Genomic DNA, 20,364 nt, shown 5'->3' with positions numbered 1-20,364 from the left:
GGTTGCCTGGACAGGTATGAAACCCATGACTGGTCACTGTTACAGTGACTGTAATAAGATAAGTCTCCCTGGTTTTAGTTCAGACTCTCAGTTTGCCAATGAGCTGAACAGATTTTATTTGAGATTTAATGATAATTATAATTTTAGCAATACATTAGATTTGTTAAAAGAGTGTACCAGAGCTCCCCCAGCTTTGTTCTTTGATGAAAGAAGGGTGGAAAATCTTTTTAAAACGACTAAGACTAATAAAAGTCCAGACCCTGATAATATATGTGGCCAGGTGCTTAAAACATGTGGTGAGCAATTATGCAGTATTATTTTTTTTATATCTTTGTTTTATCACTTCAGCAACAGAAGGTTCCAGAGGTATGAAAAAAATCAATTATTTCTCCAGTCACTAAGACCACAAAACCTACATCATTAAATGATTTTAGGCCTGTCGCTTTAACATCTTTAGTAATGAAGTCCTTTGAAAAACTTATCAGGAAGGATTTCCTGCAGCAGATAGAAAAGCTTATCGTTCCACTACAGTTTGCATCCAGGCTTTTGTAGATGTGTTGATGATGCAGTGGTCACTCTGTTAAATTTCCTATATTGCCATCTTGATGCCACCAAAGCTCATGCTCGGCTCTTATTTATAGATTTTTCTTCAACTTTTAATACTATCCAGCCACATCTTTTAGCTGATAAACTTCTCAACCAGTTTAAACTTGATTTTTTATCTGATTGGTTGGATTTTACACTTTTTAACTGACAGATCTCAGAGTAAATGGCTGTTTTTCCAAACAGCTTAATTCTTCTACTGGTTCACCACAGGGTTGTTGTCTCTTTCCTCTACTATATATTTTGTACTCTAACGACTGTCGCAGTACACAGGCCAACAGGCATTTCATTAGATATGCAGATGACACGGTCATTGTAAGCGTCCTTCATGGTGAAGACCTTGAGCTGACCTTGAGTCAGCCCTCAGCCGACTGGAGGCTAAGAAGCCAGCTGAGGACTGCACCCGGCTGTTGCTGCCTGAGCAGGGTCAGTGCTCTGTGCAGCTGCAGTCTGATCCATGTATGCCAGAGGCCCACGTGCCTGCTGGTTTTGTTTCGTGTGAACCAGAGGTCTCTGTGCTGCTGGTTCTGTGACTGTTTTCGCTGGGGGGTCCGAAGAGTCTATCAAGCCATCACTGTTGCCTGCAGCTTTGCTGGGGGGTTCGAGGAGCCTGTCCGGCCATCACCACCACCTGCAGCTTCCAAGGCGTTGCCTGCAGCGCCACCACCTGCGGCTCCCACACCATCGCCTGCAGCTCCATCACCTACGGTTTCCTCATCCTTGCCTGCTGCTTCAGCATCAGCCTCGCCTGCTGCTTCAGCCTCATCCTCGCCTGGTCCAGCCTCAGCATCAGCCTCGCCTGGTCCAGCCTCAGCCTCATCCTCGCCTGGTCCAGCCTCAGCATCAGCCTCGCCTGGTCCAGCTTCAGCATCAGCCTCGCCTGGTCCAGCCTCAGCATCAGCCTCGCCTGGTCCAGCTTCAGCCTCATCCTCGCCTGATCCAGCTTCAGCATCAGCCTCGCCTGGTCCAGCCTCAGCCTCATCCTTGCCTGGTCCAGCCTCAGCATCAGCCTCGCCTGGTCCAGCCTCAGCATCAGCCTCGCCTGGTCCAGCTTCAGCATCAGCCTCGCCTGGTCCAGCTTCAGCATCAGCCTCGCCTGGTCCAGCCTCAGCCTCATCCTCGCCTGGTCCAGCCTCAGCATCAGCCTCGCCTGGTCCAGCTTCAGCATCAGCCTCGCCTGGTCCAGCCTCAGCATCAGCCTCGCCTGGTCCAGCTTCAGCCTCATCCTCGCCTGGTCCAGCTTCAGCATCAGCCTCGCCTGGTCCAGCTTCAGCATCAACCTCGCCTGGTCCAGCCTCAGCATCAGCCTCGCCTGGTCCAGCTTCAGCATCAGCCTCGCCTGGTCCAGCCTCAGCATCAGCCTCGCCTGCAGCTTCAGCCTCGCCTGGTACTGCGGGTGTCACGCCACCATCTGGTCCACGTCTGCCGCCTTAACATCGTCGGCCATCTTCCAGGCCGCTTGTGGGGCATCATCACCATCATGGACGTCCTCCGAACAGTGTCACCACTGCTGCCCTCCGGGCGGTCGGTCTCCGGATTTGCTCTGGCCATGTCACCGCCATCTTCCACGCAGCCGGCCTCCGAGAGGGCTTGGTGACAAACTACTGAACTGGCAACCTCCGGGCTGGCCCCCTGAACTATGTTTTGGACTCCTGGGGGCTCTTGCTTTGCTCTGTTCCACTCTCATCACCGCCGCTGTCTGCTACTTGGATCCTCCTTCTCATCTCCACACGACTGCTGCCCCAGCTGTGACAATATGATAAGAAGGTACACAATAAACAGACCAAAAAATCTATGGTTGTTGATGAAACACCAACAGCGCCAGTAGAGATGGATTTGTTTTATGTTAAATAAATTAAATTTACAATATTTACAATGAACTTTTGAACTCAAAATTAAAAAAAAGACTATAAATGAACTTCCTGGGAATGACTAAATACCAAGTGCAGCTATCAAACTTTAACTGAGTTGCAGTTTTTACTGGAAGCAGTAAATCAAGCATAACACACCCTGGCAATAAGCATTTTATGTCTCGTTAGTGCCTCCCTTCACAGATGTGTCTGTATCAGGATGGGTCTAAACAACATGGTGTAAATGCAGTTGCTGGTGAGCCTCATTTCCTGTAGGAGGTGAAAAAGAGCAGAGATCTGTTTCCCTTCAGAGCACAGAGGTTGTTTCTGTTCAGAGGAAGTGAAACTGTCTGACAGTCACTGAGAGACGGTGAAACGGCACAGCACATGAATCAAATGGATCAAACAAAATTCTGCTGTTCAGTCTGTTCGGATCTACTGAAGGATCCGGTGACTATTCCCTGTGGACACAGCTACTGCAGGAACTGTATTAAAAGCTTCTGGGATGAAGAGGAAAAGAAGAAAATCTACAGCTGCCCTCAGTGCCGGAGGACTTTCACACCGAGGCCTGTCCTGGAGAAAAGCACCATGTTAGCAGATTTAGTGGAGGAGCTGAAGAAGACTGGACTCCAAGCTGCTCCTGCTGATCACTGCTATGCTGGACCTGAAGATGTGGCCTGTGATCTGTGCTCTGGCATCAAGCTAAAAGCTGTGAAATCCTGTCTGGTGTGTTTGGTCTCTTATTGTGAGAAACACATTCAGCCTCATTATGATGTGGCTCCATTAAAGAAACACAAGCTGGTGGAGCCCTCCAAGAAGCTCCAGGAGAACATCTGCTCTCGTCATGATGAGGTGATGAAGATGTTCTGCCGTACTGATCAGCAGAGTATCTGTTATCTCTGCCCTGTGGATGAACATAAAGGCCACGACACAGTCTCAGCTGCAGCAGAAAGGACTGAGAGGCAGAGAGAGCTGGAGGTGAGTCGACAAAACATCCAGCAGAGAATCCAGGACAGAGAGAAAGATGTGAAGCTGCTTCAACAGGAGGTGGAGGCCATCAATCAGTCTGCTGATCAAACAGTGGAGCACAGTGAGAAGATCTTCACTGAGCTGATCCATCTCATCCAGAAAAGAAGCTCTGATGTGAAGCAGCAGATCAGATCCCAGCAGGAAACTGAAGTGAGTCGAGTCAAAGAGCTTCAGGAGAAGCTGGAGCAGGAGATCACTGAGCTGAAGAGGAAAGATGCTGAGCTGAAGCAGCTCTCACACACAGAGGATCACATCCAGTTTCTACACAACTACCCCTCACTGTCAGCACTCAGTGAGTCTACAGACTCATCCAGCATCAATATCCGTCCTCTGAGCTACTTTGAGGATGTGACAGCAGCTGTGTCAGAGGTCAGAGATAAACTACAGGACATTCTGAGAGAGGAATGGACAAACATCTCACTGACAGTCACTGAAGTGGATGTTTCACTGTCAGATCAACCAGAGCCAAAGACCAGAGCTGGATTCTTAAAATATTCATGTGAAATCACACTGGATCCAAACACAGAGTACAAACAGCTGTTATTATCAGAGGGGAACAGAAAAGCAACAGCAGTGAAACAAGAACAGTCTTATTCTGATCATCCAGACAGATTCACTGGATGGTGTCAGGTCCTGAGTAGAGAGAGTCTGACTGGACGTTGTTACTGGGAGGTGGAGTGGAGAGGGAGAGGAGTTTATGTAGCAGTCGCATACAAGAATATCAGCAGAAAAGGATGGGGTAATGAATGTGGATTTGGATATAATGACAAATCTTGGTCATTAGATTGTAACAACAACAGTTATACATTTTGGTACAACAAGATCCAAACTCGTGTCTCAGGTCCTCGTTCCTCCAGAGTAGGAGTGTACCTGGATCACAGAGCAGGTATTTTGTCCTTCTACAGCGTCTCTGAAACCATGACTCTCCTCCACAGAGTCCAGACCACATTCACTCAGCCGCTCTATGCTGGACTGAGGGTTTACTATTATGGAGACACTGCTGAGTTGAAATAGACTGAAGTCTTTCATATTGTGGGTTTAAATTTTAAATTTTATATTTTAGTTTCATTTTATTTTCTCTCCATCATTTCTGCACAGAGATCAGCTGTCAGTCAAACATTATGGGTGGTACCTCCACATCTTCTAGTTGTTCTCTTGATGTTTCTGAGTTTTTAAAGGAGATCTTTCCTGTGACTGTTTATGGAGGCTATCACTGCTCATCATCATTTTGATTTACTAAAATATTTCTCCACATGAAAATGTAAACTTCTCTATCCTCTAAATGTTTCTGGAATATTTGTATTGAAAAATGTCCACATTTCTCTTTATGAGTATGGCAGACCATGTGTGTGTGTTTGTGTTTGTTTTTGTCAAAATCATCAAACAAATGAGGAAAAACTGATTTTAATGAATGAATTCATATATTGTGTTGATGTTTTATTGTGTGAATAAACTGGAAGGTTTGACTATAAATCAAACTTTGAACAAAGTCTTTTCTTCTGTCTTCATTCCAGGATCTCACTCAAATCTGATGCAGAAAATATGAAACTAATCTGAGAGAATAACTGAAGCAGTTTTCCTCCTGAAGCATCACAAAGTTCAGAGTTCATGTTTAGAGCAGAAGATTCAGCAGTCGCTCTGTGACCTTTCAACTTTCTTCACTAAAACAGCTTCATTACAGAGAAACAAGTCACATTTTCTTCATGTTCTTAAGTCCTTTCAGATGTTTGTAATGGTCCTTGAATGCAGCATCAGTGTCACAGGTTTAAAAGGTCACTTTCTGTTGTGTTCAAAGATTTCCTTCAGATATGGTCTTTAATCAGTAAAGCCAGTGATACAGCAGTGTCATTAGCTGTGTTATTGGCACCAGGCTGTGTTTATGTATGTATTTAATTGTGTCTGAGGATGTCTTCAGCATGAAATGATCATTTGCTCAGCTGCTGTGTCTCATCTCTTATCAGACATTGGTTGGAACAGAGTTTTGTTGCTGACCATCTGACAAGAGGGTGAAGAAAAGCTTCAGGCTTCATTTGGACACTACGTTGGACAGAAGTCTCCACAAAAATGACTCAGAAACACAAATATTATTAATGAAAGTCCAAATGTCAAAAAGGGGTCATACATGATCCTGAGAAATGTCCTTGAACATTTGAACATGAGTCAGAGGGTTGTCAGGTTTCTACACTGCATCGTGGCATCAAGCCTGAGATGTCTGTGTAAACAAGTATGGAGGACACAAATGCACAGACGCAGTCGAGCTGTTTACTGCTGATGAGGAAGGAAAATAGTCTGTTGGATATTAAAGCAGCATTTATTAGAGTAAGAACAGATACTTGTGTCCTTCATTTGATCCCCGTCAATTTACAGAAGACTTAAGGACCCTTTGACTTCTAACATACAGCTGCATGTTTACAATTTTATTATTTATTGATTTCTAGCAAAGCGAGACTTTACTGATTAAAGACATATAATCAGACATATTACTGTTACTTTCTGAAAAAGACTCACATAAAGCAGATTTATCACAAGCAAACATCAAGACACATCCTTCATGGCTTAAAGTTGCAGTGGGACTCTTTCGCCATCTGGTGGTTGTAACAGTTATGACAACTGTTCCTGCATATATGTCCCTCCTCAGTGTGAAGAAGACTGGACTCCAAGCTGCTCCTGCTGATCACTGCGTGTTCCTCCTGTGTCTAAAATCTATTTCCATTATGAATCAGGAAACTGTTTGCACCAATCATAAAGGCAATAAAATACATCACACACTAAGAAATAACAAAAAGGAATTGTGGATTTCAAGGAGATTTTTCCCTCGTTTTTTGAAATCATAAGAATACAAACTAATGCTAGAGTGTCATGTTTTCATAAGTTTGTAGAGACACTGTTCTGTTGTATTCTAGGACATCAGTCACTTTTTAAATGCATGCTACTCCTCCTCATCATCATCATCATCATCAGCACCCATGACCTCCTTTTAGTCTTTGTTTTGTTATTTTTCAGAGTTCAGGAGACGTTCTTATGGGATTTCCACAGTGTACAAGTACTGTTTAGACCCTTTACCTAAAAGAAAAGAGTAAAGTACAAAGTAGATTTACTCACTGCAGGAAAATAATGCCTCAATCTGATATATTGTCTTATATGACAAACTGAAAGTGATGCATCAAAGTGTAAGCAGCATTTTCCTGTTACAGCTGGTTTAGATGGAACTGATCTGATCTCCTTTATGTACAGGTAGATATCCAGTGGGTTTGCTAAGGGTCACAGATGAGGGGCTGTGTGAGATGTTTAATGGGAAAGGAAATAAAACCATTGTTCCAGACCTGCAGCTAAGATACTCGAGTATCTTCAAATATGAAGCTGAGTATTACTTCCATACTTTCCTCCACTGCTGATGACCTTGTTACCTGCTGCTCCCTGTTAATGATCAGCCTCAGTTCTGATAGTAAACTGTTGGCTCTCGTTCTGTCAGGTTGTTGCTCAGTAACGTCTTGTTTTCATTTTCCTTCTTCTTCAAATGTGTCTTCCTTTAACTCTTTGCTTTTGTTTCTGCTTCAAACACCAAATGATACACGTGCTGCACCTCTGATGGTTTGTCAGAGAGCAGAACAATTTACATTACAGAGAATATTTTACAGTTGAACATAAACTTTCACTTTTTTCCTCTAAAGTGTGCTCACTGGTTTTTCCAGCTGCTGTGAGATGTTTATGCCTGACTGTAAAGATGGAAATAAACACAGATGGAAATGTAGCCCTGTCTGAAATTATTTGGGCTTGCAGTCTAAAGAAAAAAAGTCTACTGTTATAAAAATGGTTAAAATATAAATAGTTGATAAAAGGTTTAAAAATCATATGCTTTGGTACAAATGTATTTCATTTACAGTTAAGAGTCCAATAAAAAAAAAGGGTTTCATGATTTAGAGTTCATTTTCTGTGCAGAATAAATATGTTGGGGTGTAACCAAGTTTATTTACCCATTTAATGTCAGTTACCTCAATGTTGTTTTGTCATTGGTTGTTTGTGCTGACGAGCCAGTCAATTTCATTCTTCTCTGTTTTGGGGGCGGGACGAGTTGTAATGTTTGTGTGAATCTGTGGGAGCGGACACAGAAGCTAAGTCCGAAGAGAGAGATGTCATAAGGCAAACGTGGTGTGGATTTTACATCTAAGAGTATCATTGAGGTCGACTACTCGTGGTCCTGATATTTCTTATTTGTGATCTGCAAGAGGTAAATGAGTCTGTGTGCCTTGACATTTGTACTGTAACTATTCGTTATAGTGGTAAAATGGCGCGATGTGTGATGCTAACTAGCGGCTTGCTAATTAGCGCAGCTTACCGCGTTATGTGCTGTGATGCCATGCTGTATGTTTAGCTCTGTGATTTTTAGTCAAAGCATGCTAATGCTAAATCGTTATGTGATAGCATTTGGTATTGTAGCTCAGGTGTTTTAATATGTTTAGAAGCCGAGGGATGCTCTGAAAGGAGAGGGAGAGAGAGGTTTCTGCCCGGATGGACCCTGCTGTTTTCTCGCCCCTGACTGTCTTCACTACTGGTGAACTAACTGCTAACTGCCCGTTTCTGATTGCCCCACTAACAAACTCTTTGGACTCGTGAGTACTAACTGGAACTAAAGTGCACGTATTTTGTTTATGGCTCAGTTTGAGTGAAGCGGCCATCAGTTTTAGGCCTCACCGCACCGAACTTCGAATCAGGCCTGCAACAAGCACTGTGCTACAGGTGTAGTGTGGACAGGTTAAAGTGTGTGTGTGTGTGTGTGTGTGTGGGCCCACTGTTACAAATTTGGTTTAAATTGAGTAAGTGTGTAGTTGTAAGCAAAGTTATTATCAAAGGTTGAAATTCATCCCTGTTAAAGGTGTGAGCTGTTGTAACTGAAATAACAGTTGGCACCTAAGAACGAGGTATTTTGTGTTGATAATCTTTTATTGAAAACCCATGTAGTCAGTTTTACAGTATTTTTGTTTGTTTATTTGATTTCAATTCGTTTTATTAAAGTAACTGTTTATTTTATTCATTTCTTTGCTGTCTAAATAAATACCTGGTGAGGGATTTAATTTGTGTAAAATACAGTTGTGGTGGTCCTTATTAATTCAATTAGAGGATATCAAGTATCATGATTAGTAGCACTACGAACCCAGGCCCAGTCTCATTGTACTAAATAAATAATCATTTATTTTTTGTTCATTTGTCTAAATTCTGGGAAAAGAAAGAAGTTTGTATTTGTTTAAGATACAATGAAATCATATTTTGACATATTGGAAGATGACATCGAGCTGAAAAAATACTACAGGTATAAATGGAAACTACAGTTTATTTCTGTTATTTCCTGTTATAGTGTTTGTACACTCGCTCATGATAACTGTTCATTCAGCTGCTGTTTTTGTCTGCTGGACATCTTTAGCTTTCAGTAAGGATGCATTCATAGATCAGCACATCTTTTTGAACCACATTTCTTATGAGACTCAGAGTTTACATTTTGGAAATGTGCTGAGACCTGGGGTAGAAAGAGACTGAAGCCAGCTTCAACCTCGGCAGTTTTGTGTGTGTCTGAAGCAGAAAGATAAGAACTGTGTGGCCAACTCATCACACACATAATCCTGAATCAGAAAAACAGCATCAAGTGTTGTAATTGTTAAACACAGAAGTGTGATTTATATGTGGTTTTACTGATGGTTAACACAGTCGCACAAACACCTGAAACTGATCAAAATATAAAACAACATATTAAACATAAATATGTGCCAGTTACCAGAACTTATATGTGGTTTCACTGAGGTTTAATTATGCTCAGTTTATCAATACTCACTCATACAAAAGTTTGTTATGTTTTATTGATTATTTGGCTTTAGGTTTTCCAGTTTTCCAGCTGCTGCTGTTTAATGTTTGCCTGGGAAAATAAATTTCAGTTAGTGTGGGAAGTTTGGTTAAGCTGGTGGAAAACAATACTGTTACACTGACCTTTTAGATAAGATTGTCTTACCTGTGGTTTCTCTGATGTGCACGACAAAACAGTCTCCAGGCAGCTTGAGGCCCATTTAAAGGTTCCTGGTGGTACCAAGTGATTGAAGAGAGGATTGAAAAGCCATATTAGTTTATTGTAGATTGTAGTCAGTTGGCCAAGCTTGTAATGAAAAACGGTTCATTACTCGAAGCTTTCATCACAGTCCTCTTTGGTGACATCTGGTGGACAAATATATGAAGAGCAGCTTGAGTCTGCAGCTTATAATGAACTGCTTCATTATGATTGCCCACTCTGCAGAGCTGACAGCTTGTGTTTGATGTCATGTGACAGTTCTGTGTGATATCGGGCTGATATGTTGCTTTGAACGTGAATTTTTGGGGGATGAAAAAATGATGTTATCATCAATCAATCATGTGGTCAGAAGAATCTGTGCTTACCTTGCAGGAATGTTTTAAATTTACAGATTGGGAAGTTTTTATTCAGTCTTGATGCTTTGGTGGATGTTCGCTCATATGCAGTTTTTTGTAAAGACATGATTATACCCCTTAAGCGAGCTGAAGTGTACCCTAACAATAAGCCATGGGTCACCAAATGCATCAAATCCTGTTTAAGGAAAAAGAGACAGGCTTTTAAAGATGGGCTGTTACTGACTTTCAGGCAGTCACCAAAGACTTGAAAATCGAGCTCTTGAAAGCAAAACAGATCTACAAAAACCTTCTTGAAAGCAAATTTGCTGCAAAACATTTTGGGTCTGCCTGGACTTGTATGAAAACCATATCAGGGTTTCAAAATCCCCAGAGCAGCAGTCAGATCATTGTAGACGGTTTTAAGTCAGACAGAGATTTGAATATGCTTCATGCTCGTTTTAGTTCTTCTGAACTGAAACAGAAACTGAAAGATACTCAACACTTCATCACTGAACTCAGCGATGTCCAAAAGGCCTTTCATACAGTTAATGTGAACAAGAGCCAGGGCCCTGATAACATTAGTGCCGCCTAATTCAATCTTGTGCTAAAGAGCTCAGTCCTAAATTTCAGCTTATTTTTAATAAATCCTTTCAAATACAAAATGTGCCCTCGCTTTGGAAGGAAGCTGTCGTCGTTCATGTCCCTAAATCTAGTCGTCCAAACGTCCTGAATGACTTCAGGCCTGTTGCCTCACCTGAGTTGTCATGAAAGTCTTTGAAAAAATCATCAGAAATGTGATTATGGAAGAGATTGAATATCAGCTGGATCCAATGCAATTTGCGTCCAGGCCCAACAGAGGAGTGCAGGACGCGCTTTTGACTCGACTAAATCTGATTCTGAAACTTGTAGAGAGTAAAGGGACTTTTGCAAGACTTCTTTTCATTGATTTTTCTTCTGCTTTTAATACAATACAGCCCCATATTTTAATGAAAAGACTTTTAGAAGAGTTTGAAATCAGGAAAAACCTGGTTTGCTGGATTTTAGATCTTTTAACTGACAGGTGACAAAGAGTGAGAATAAATGGGGTTCTGTCTGACCCAGTGTTCTCCTCCACAGCTTCTCCTCCAGGGTGTCTCTTATCGCCCTTATTATTCATTCTCTTTACAAACATGTGTCAGAGCCAAGGGCGTAGATTTGGTTTTGGCATTGGTGGGGACGGATGATTCAACCACCGAACTCTGCCCTGTTTCTTTTTTTTTCCTTTTTGTTTTTGCTCCTTAATAAAAAAAGGAGAAATATACTTACCTACATATCCTATTCTGCATGCTTTTAAACCATTTAAAATCACAATTCATAGTTTTATATGTGAATTAGATAATGTTAAATTACTATTAAACAAATGACTGACTAAGTATTTCAGGCTTTAGTTTACTTCAGTCATATTCCATATAAATCAGGTATCATACAAAAATAAAAATAGCTTCAAATACAGTCATGACAACAAAAGAAAATGACTTTAAGAAATTAACAACATTAGTTCAGTTATAGTACACCAACATCTCTGATACATTAGCACTAAGGGAACACTGAATGACCTGGTGGGTTTTGTCCATAAAACTACTCGTCTAAGATTACCACAAAGTAAAAGATCTCTCAGCAAAATTATGCAACATTTTAGGCACTATTGCCCCGATCAAATCAGTGAGCTGGGATGTTTTATTCTAAACATGAACTACTGTTACAGCAACAGACATCGACTACTGGTGACCCACACAACAACTCAATGTCCACTATGTGAAGCAGCCAAACACATGCCTGCTCCTCTCGTTAACTGAGATAAACTGCTGGCATATTTGTTTTACATCTATACTGTCCAGTCTCTCCTGGTGGACACACAGCAGCATTGTTTAATCTCATTTGAGTCATTGTTGACCTTAGCCATCTTTTTAGTCTTCTGAGAGCACTGAAGCTTCTTTCAGCCTCAGTACATGAGTTTTATCCTCAGATTAAAATTATTATTCTGTGCTTGATGTGCCTCACCTTTGGCTCTTCCCCTCTGACTGCACTAGGACATATTGCCACCTGATAAAATAACACATGGATTCGTGCCATATAAAAAGTGAGACGTGTCAATTCAGATACTTTGTCAAATATACACTAATGAATCAATTTACATCAGCAGCCTAACAATTGTCATGATAATAAATACTAGTTAATCTATAGCACCAAATCATCAGTCAGTCACCTGTGACCTCACCTCTTCACCTCTGTCTGAGCTACAACATGGCAGAGCTGCCTCTGTCACCTGATAAATAACAGTGAGACATTCAACATACATGCAGCCACACATGTGCTTCAAATACAGTCATGAACCATCAGGTCATCATCCAATTTCACCTGTGATCTTGTGTCACCATTACTTTCTATCACCTGACAAATAGGACATACATGACAATAAGAATAAAATGTAGAGCTGCTTCAGTGTTTCTGTCAATTTGTGCAGATCTTGACTCGTCAGTAATGTTTGTAGTGTGAGTGCATTTTTAAAACAATTTGTGCAAACTGCACTACAAGGTGGAATATTTGCAAAATCCTAACTACCTCATGATATTTTGTCTCAAACATTAACGCTATGAATATGTCAGTACCATTAGGATAAAATTATTGTGTCACCAACATTTTAACGTTAGACATATAATTTTAACAGCCTCTGTAAACTAATATCCTGGCTTGCTCGAGGCTCTGTTTTCTCTGACAGTTTCAATCAAAATTAGAAATGCTGCTCTGAGACTGAGAGAACTGATAGTGCTGCCTGCTGTGCAGTTAGTTTACAAAACACGTTATTCATGGTTACATACAATTTTAGACTGATGTGGGCCAAAGCCTAGCATAGCCTGTAACGTTATTGTGTCGAAGCTCCGAATCGTGCGTCGGGTAATCTCGGGGGCGTTTTTCTGAAGCGCGTATAGAGGCTTGCTTTGATTACGTATACAGCGACGTTCGAGGCCTCGCGGGCAGTCCGTACCACGTGACTGATTCGGGAACTGGTTCACCGGTTCGCGCCAAATTCGAAATAAAATGGGCAGCAAAACACAGCTGATTCCCCCATCACATTGTGTTGTGGAATTGGATTACGTACGTGTTACATAGTTACTTGAGCATTTCTTCCCTCGATGGAACCAGCAAGGAAAAGAAAATTTTCCCCTGTCTGGTAACATTTTGATGTCATCTCTCCTAATAAGGTATACACACTGTAATAAAGAAATGATAAGTACCATAATATAAATAAACCACACCACAGATCCTATAATCAGATTTCTGTCTTTTTGTTTATTAAAAGGTGAAGTGTTTGCTGTGCTCTAAAGAACTTGGATACAGCAACAACACCTCATCTATGCTGAGGCATTACAGAGCCCTGCATGAGAACAAGGAGACTAACCAAGGTGGACCAAGCTCAGGTGAGTTTTTGTAGGTTTTAAGGATACAGTCATTTGATACATTTATATTCCCCATGTAATTCATTAATATTTGGGTTCTATTTACTGAAATATGTAATTTCTTAATGTTTTTTTGTTGTATCAGGGGAGAGGAATGATGTGGATGAGGCCTTGGTCAACATGGTGATAGAGGATTCCCAGCCCTTCACTATTGTGGAGGACAGTGGGTTTAGGAAGCTTGTTAAAGTTTTGAACCCTAACTATGTTCTCCCCACAAGGCAGGTGTGTATCTTAAAATATGAAGCATGTTTCCATTTTGCCTTTATTTACATATTAAGTACTGTACCTTCTTTTGTTTAGGCTTTGAAAGCTATGGTGGACCAAAGATACAAAGAGTCCAAACAAAAAGAAAAACTGACTGTGGCCAAGGTTTCTGCAGTTAGTTTGACATCTGATATGTGGACCTCCATTAACACAGAGGCTTACCTAGCCGTCACCTGCCATTTCATTGACTCTAACACTGCATTGCATTCTGTAGTGTTAGGTGTTCAGCACTTCCCTCAAGCACATACTGCTGTCAATTTGTCACAAGTAACAGCAGCGCTCATGTCAGAGTGGGGCATTACAGACAAAGTTACATGTTATGTGACTGATGGAGCAGCAAACATGGGTGCTTGTGCTAAGGAGCTTCGTTTGCGTCACAGTAATTGTGTGGCACATACATTAAACCTAATGGTCAAAAAAGCTCTTGATCAACACACGACGCTGTCTGACATCCGGACTACCTGTAGGAGGATAGTGGGATATTTCAAGAGCAGTACAACTGCTAAGGTTTGTTCCATTATTTCATTACTGCTTTGAGGTGCTGCTGCAGTAACACAGCTTGAATGAATCAGTTTGTGTTGGCTGTTTTTCTAGGAGAGGCTGACAGAGGTGCAGGAGCAAATGGGCCGGCCTGCACTGAAGTTAATTCAAGAGGTGGATACACGTTGGAACAGCACATTCCAAATGCTTCAACGTGTTCATGAACTCAGGGAACCTATTGGAGCATCGTTAGCTGGCCTGCACACTGATATTTGCCCACTATCCTCTGAACAGTATGACCTTATGGCAGAATGTCTTAAAATACTCTCCCCATTTAATGATGCCACCACTGAGCTGTCAGAGGAAAAGCGAGTGTCTGGATCCAAAGTAATTCCACTTCTAACAATGTTGCACCATGCACTAAATGAAGAGGAAATGGGAGTTGTCCTAACTCCAGAGAGCTCCACCATGGTTGAGTGTCTAAGGAGACAATTAAAGGAGAAGCTCTACACATTGCAGTCAATGAGCATCATGTCACTGGCAACATTGCTGGATCCAAGGTTCAAAAAAAAAGGCTTCTTTAGCCCAAATAAAGCAATGGATGCTGAGAAGAGACTTATTTTTGAATGTGCTGCTATTTTGCGGCACGTGGCCTTCTCATCAGCAGCCTCATCATCAAAAGCTTCTCAGCCTGTGACTCAAGGTATATGAGCACATTTCGATTATTATATTGTATTTAGTTACTTACATTCTGTTTGTTTTAGGTAGCAAACTGTGGCATCGTTTGGACACCACTGTTCTGGAGACAAAGACCCCAAATGCTACTGCTGATGCAACAGCTGAAGTACAGAAATACCTCCATGAACCAAATATGGGCAGACTGGAGAATCCGCTGGAGTACTGGGCTGGACACAAATTTCTTTATCCAAACTTGTATAAACTTGCTGTGGTTTTTCTTGCAACCCCTGCTTCATCTGTGCCCTGTGAGAGGATATTTTCAAAAGCAGGAGAAATCCTCTCAAAAAAGAGGAACCGTCTTAAGCCCAGCACTGTGGAAAAGCTGCTATTTTTGAATAAAAACAAATGAAAACTTTTCCCTAGTGTCATGAGCACTGTTATAAAGTCACAAGCACATTCACATCACAACTCCCTCCCTTTTTGTTTCCATGTACATTCCTGTGTTAAGCTGCCAATTTATTATACACAAACATTAATTAAATTAATATAATATAAAATTAGTATAATATTAAATATAACTAATATTTAGAGTTTAGTTATTGGTGTCATGAACAAAAGTAATTTCTTTATTCATTCAACTTGAAGCGCCACACACTAGTTTGTGTCATTATTGAGATGTACATAAGCATGATTACGCAGTTACACAATCATCCCAAAAACTCTGTACTGATAGTTTCCACTTTCTCTTTTGCATCAGACATACTGAGACAATATTCGGGATAAATAACCATAAAAACAATTTATTTATTCAGTTTAGAGGTTTACACATCACATCATTATAATCATTGAGCCCGTTTCACTTGAATCGTCCACTTGATGGCGCAGTAGAGCAAATGAATCATCACAATGCTTCGAACCATGAGTCGACCAGTTGGATGGAAAGCTTCATTTCATCACGAGGCTTCATCTCACCATCACTACATTTTATGAGTGAGCTTGACTTTAAGTGACTTACAGGTTTCTTTGAAAAATACTTTCTTATATCCAGGTTCTTCCTTGTTGCTGCCGTCCTCCTCTCCTCCTCGCAGCGCAGGCTTGCCGCTGCTAAAACTAAACAGAGCTCCAATCACATTGGCCATATTTGTCACGTGACGTAGGACTCCAGTAGAGAACGTAATTTAACTCTTTCTGCACCGCTGGGTGAATGAGACGCTGACAGATCGTTTTTTTTCTTTCTATCGGGTTTGTTTTTCTTTCTAATTATTGGTGGGGACAATTCAATAATTGCTGGATATTGGTGGGTCCCTTCCGTCCATGCCAAATCTACGCCCTTGGACTGAACAGTCGTTTAGCTTCTAGTTTAATCGGCTTTGCTGTGTAATCTTTGCTGCCAACAGTGTAGTGAAACATTTAAGCTGCACATGAAAGTTAATGGGTAATTATGATGATCTTTACCACAAAGATTTTAAATGAAAGAATCAACAAAGGGCATGAAAACTGATTCTTATGTCTACTGTGTATCTTCAGTGTGAATGTTGAGTTATATTTGAGTGTCTGCATTTAAAGCACATATTAATGTATTGTTTCGAAATCCATGGTGGTACACAGGAAAAATTACTAAAGAATGTAGAATTAGAACACTATCTGTATTTGTTTTTTAAATAGTTTTACATATATTTTACTATTTAAAAAAATAATCAAGAAATCAAGCTTGCTGCCTGTCTTGTACAGTAATTTCATTTGAACATAGGTTTGATTTAGTGGAGTCAGTTGTTCCCATGCATCATTCTGTAAGTGTGAGAATGAACTAAGATTAGAAAATGTCAAAATATAAAGTGTGATTTATTTTTATTCATCACAGCATCCTAAACTTTGCTGAACTTTTTGAAATATAAAATGAACTCGCTGAGTGTTGACTGTCACATTTCAAAGCACCAAGTAAAGTTAAACTATTAAACTTTAACTGGGTCAGACTTGTTACTGCATGTTGTAACCAAACATACCACACCCTGCATCATGTGATTGGCTCTTGGTCGCTCTGTAAGAATATTTCTTTAGTGCCTCCCTTCACAGATGTGTCTGTATCAGGATGGGTCTAAACAACATGGTGTAAATGCAGTTGCTGGTGAGCCTCATTTCCTGTAGGAGGTGAAAAAGAGCAGAGATCTGTTTCCCTTCAGAGCACAGAGGTTGTTTCTGTTCAGAGGAAGTGAAACTGTCTGACAGTCACTGAGAGACGGTGAAACGGCACAGCACACGAATCAAATGGATCAAACAAAATTCTGCTGTTCAGTCTGTTTGGATCTACTGAAGGATCCGGTGACTATTCCCTGTGGACACAGCTACTGCATGAACTGTATTAAAAGCTTCTGGGATGAAGAGGAAAAGAAGAAAATCTACAGCTGCCCTCAGTGCAGACAGACTTTCACAGCGAGGCCTGTCCTGGAGAAAAACACCATGTTAGCAGATTTAGTGGAGGAGCTGAAGAAGACTGGACTCCAAGCTGCTCCTGCTGATCACTGCTATGCTGGACCTGAAGATGTGGCCTGTGATTTCTGCACTGGAAGAAAAATGAAAGCATTCAAGTCCTGTCTGATGTGTTTGGTCTCTTACTGTGAGAAACACCTTCAGCCTCATTATGATGTGGTTCAATTAAAGAAACACAAGCTGGTGGAGCCCTCCAAGAAGCTCCAGGAGAACATCTGCTCTCGTCATGATGAGGTGATGAAGATGTTCTGTCGTACTGATCAGCAGAGTATCTGTTATCTCTGCCCTGTGGATGAACATAAAGGCCACGACACAGTCTCAGCTGCAGCAGAAAGGACTGAGAGGCAGAGAGAGCTGGAGGTGAGTCGACAAAACATCCAGCAGAGAATCCAGGACAGAGAGAAAGATGTGAAGCTGCTTCAACAGGAGGTGGAGGCCATCAATCAGTCTGCTGATCAAACAGTGGAGCGCAGTGAGAAGATCTTCACTGAGCTGATCCATCTCATCCAGAAAAGAAGCTCTGATGTGAAGCAGCAGATCAGATCCCAGCAGGAAACTGAAGTGAGTCGAGTCAAAGAGCTTGAGGAGAAGCTGGAGCAGGAGATCACTGAGCTGAAGAGGAAAGATGCTGAGCTGAAGCAGCTCTCACACACAGAGGATCACATCCAGTTTCTACACAACTACCCCTCACTGTCAGCACTCAGTGAGTCTACAGACTCATCCAGCATCAATATCCGTCCTCTGAGCTACTTTGAGGATGTGACAGCAGCTGTGTCAGAGGTCAGAGATAAACTACAGGACATTCTGAGAGAGGAATGGACAAACATCTCACTGACAGTCACTGAAGTGGATGTTTTACTGTCAGATCCATCAGAGCCAAAGACCAGAGCTGAATTCTTAAAATATTCACGTGAAATCACACTGGATCCAAACACAGCAAACAAAGAGCTGTTATTATCAGAGGGGAACAGAAAAGTAACAATAATGAATAAACAACAGTCTTATTCTGATCATCCAGACAGATTCACTTGGTATAAACAGGTCCTGAGTAGAGAGAGTCTGACTGGACGTTGTTACTGGGAGGTGGAGTGGAGAGGGGAAGGAGTTCGAGTAGCAGTCGCATACAAGAATATCAGCAGAAAAGGAGAGGGTAATGAATGTCGATTTGGACGTAATGACAAATCTTGGTCATTAGATTTTTACAAAAACAGTTATACATTTTGGTACAACAACATCCAAACTCATGTCTCAGATCCTGGTTCCTCCAGAGTATGAGTGTACCTGGATCACAGAGCAGGTATTTTGTCCTTCTACAGCGTCTCTGAAACCATGACTCTCCTCCACAGAGTCCAGACCACATTCACTCAGCCGCTCTATGCTGGACTGATGGTTTACTATGTAGCCACTGCTGAGTTGATTAAAGTGAAATAGACTGAAGTCTTTCATATTGTGGGTTTAAATCTGTATTTTAGTTTCATTTTATTTTCTCTCCATCATTTCTGCACAGAGATCAGCTGTCAGTCAAACATTATGGGTGGTACCTCCACATCTTCTAGTTGTTCTCTTGATGTTTCTGAGTTTTTAAAGGAGATCTTTCCTGTGACTGTTTATGGAGGCTATCACTGCTCATCATCATTTTGATTTACTAAAATATTTCTCCACATGAAAATGTAAACTTCTCTATCCTCTAAATGTTTCTGGAATATTTGTATTGAAAAATGTCGACATTTCTCTTTATGAGTATGGCAGACCATGTGTGTGTGTTTGTGTTTGTTTTTGTCAAAATCATCAAACAAATGAGGAAAAACTGTGATTTTAATGAATGAATTCATATATTGTGTTGATGTTTTATTGTGTGAATAAACTGGAAGGTTTGACTATAAATCAAACTTTGAACAAAGTCTTTTCTTCTGTCTTCATTCCAGGATCTCACTCAAATCTGATGCAGAAAATATGAAACTAATCTGAGAGAATAACTGAAGCAGTTTTCCTCCTGAAGCATCACAAAGTTCAGAGTTCATGTTTAGAGCAGAAGATTCAGCAGTCGCTCTGTGACCTTTCAACTTTCTTCACTAAAACAGCTTCATTACAGAGAAACAAGTCACATTTTCTTCATGTTCTTAAGTCCTTTCAGATGTTTGTAATGGTCCTTGAATGCAGCATCAGTGTCGCAGGTTTAAAAGGTCACTTTCTGTTGTGTTCAAAGATTTCCTTCAGATATGGTCTTTAATCAGTAAAGCCAGTGATACAGCAGTGTCATTAGCTGTGTTATTGGCACCAGGCTGTGTTTATGTATGTATTTATTTCTGTCTGAGGATGTCTTCAGCATGAAATGATCATTTGCTCAGCTGCTGTGTCTCATCTCTTATCAGACATTGGTTGGAACAGAGTTTTGTTGCTGACCATCTGACAAGAGGGTGAAGAAAAGCTTCAGGCTTCATTTGGACACTACGTTGGACAGAAGTCTCCACAAAAATGACTCAGAAACACAAATATTATTAATGAAAGTCCAAATGTCAAAAAGGGGTCATACATGATCCTGAGAAATGTCCTTGAACATTTGAACATGAGTCAGAGGGTTGTCAGGTTTCTACACTGCATCGTGGCATCAAGCCTGAGATGTCTGTGTAAACAAGTATGGAGGACACAAATGCACAGACGCAGTCGAGCTGTTTACTGCTGATGAGGAAGGAAAATAGTCTGTTGGATATTAAAGCAGCATTTATTAGAGTAAGAACAGATACTTGTGTCCTTCATTTGATCCCCGTCAATTTACAGAAGACTTAAGGACCCTTTGACTTCTAACATACAGCTGCATGTTTACAATTTTATTATTGATTTATTTCTAGCAAAGCGAGATTTTACTGATTAAAGACATATAATCAGACATATTACTGTTACTTTCTGAAAAAGACTCACATAAAGCAGATTTATCACAAGCAAACATCAAGACACATCCTTCATGGCTTAAAGTTGCAGTGGGACTCTTTCGCCATCTGGTGGTTGTACAATTTTCTCTCGTCTCTTATTTGTTGTGTGTGATCAGAAAAATTCTGGAGAAGATGAGCCTGCAGGGGAAAGTCACCCCC

The 20,364-nt window shown here is 41.1% G+C and overlaps 2 protein-coding genes and 1 pseudogene across 3 annotated transcripts; all 3 read left to right on the top strand.

The window, feature by feature from the left end:
• Positions 1 to 2,679: 2,679 nt before the first annotated feature.
• On the top strand, positions 2,680 to 4,496 carry LOC148097642 (tripartite motif-containing protein 16-like). 2 transcript variants are annotated; one of them, XM_087832492.1, is made up of 2 exons: positions 2,850 to 3,632; positions 4,340 to 4,484. In XM_087832492.1, exons 1-2 carry the CDS (start codon positions 2,850 to 2,852, stop codon positions 4,394 to 4,396), a joined length of 840 nt encoding a protein of 279 aa, XP_087688618.1. In that variant the 3' UTR covers positions 4,397 to 4,484. The 2 variants fall into 2 exon arrangements, with proteins under 2 accessions (XP_087688617.1, XP_087688618.1); XM_087832491.1 differs by having other exon boundaries at positions 2,680 to 4,496.
• Positions 4,497 to 14,230: 9,734 nt separating this feature from the next.
• LOC148097641 (zinc finger BED domain-containing protein 4-like) lies at positions 14,231 to 16,320 on the top strand. Its single transcript, XM_087831305.1, has 3 exons — positions 14,231 to 14,813; positions 14,875 to 15,093; positions 16,316 to 16,320. Exons 1-3 carry the CDS (start codon positions 14,252 to 14,254, stop codon positions 16,318 to 16,320), a joined length of 786 nt encoding a protein of 261 aa, XP_087687431.1. The 5' UTR covers positions 14,231 to 14,251.
• Positions 16,321 to 16,883: 563 nt separating this feature from the next.
• LOC148097640 (tripartite motif-containing protein 16-like) lies at positions 16,884 to 18,706 on the top strand (annotated as a pseudogene).
• The last annotated feature ends 1,658 nt before the right edge of the window (positions 18,707 to 20,364 follow it).

The sequence above is a fragment of the Neolamprologus brichardi genome, chromosome 18 (genome assembly GCF_056152115.1).
Source record: "Neolamprologus brichardi isolate AB-2024 chromosome 18, ASM5615211v1, whole genome shotgun sequence".
NCBI lineage: Eukaryota > Metazoa > Chordata > Actinopteri > Cichliformes > Cichlidae > Neolamprologus > Neolamprologus brichardi.
This window is presented reverse-complemented; position numbering and strand designations above follow the sequence as displayed.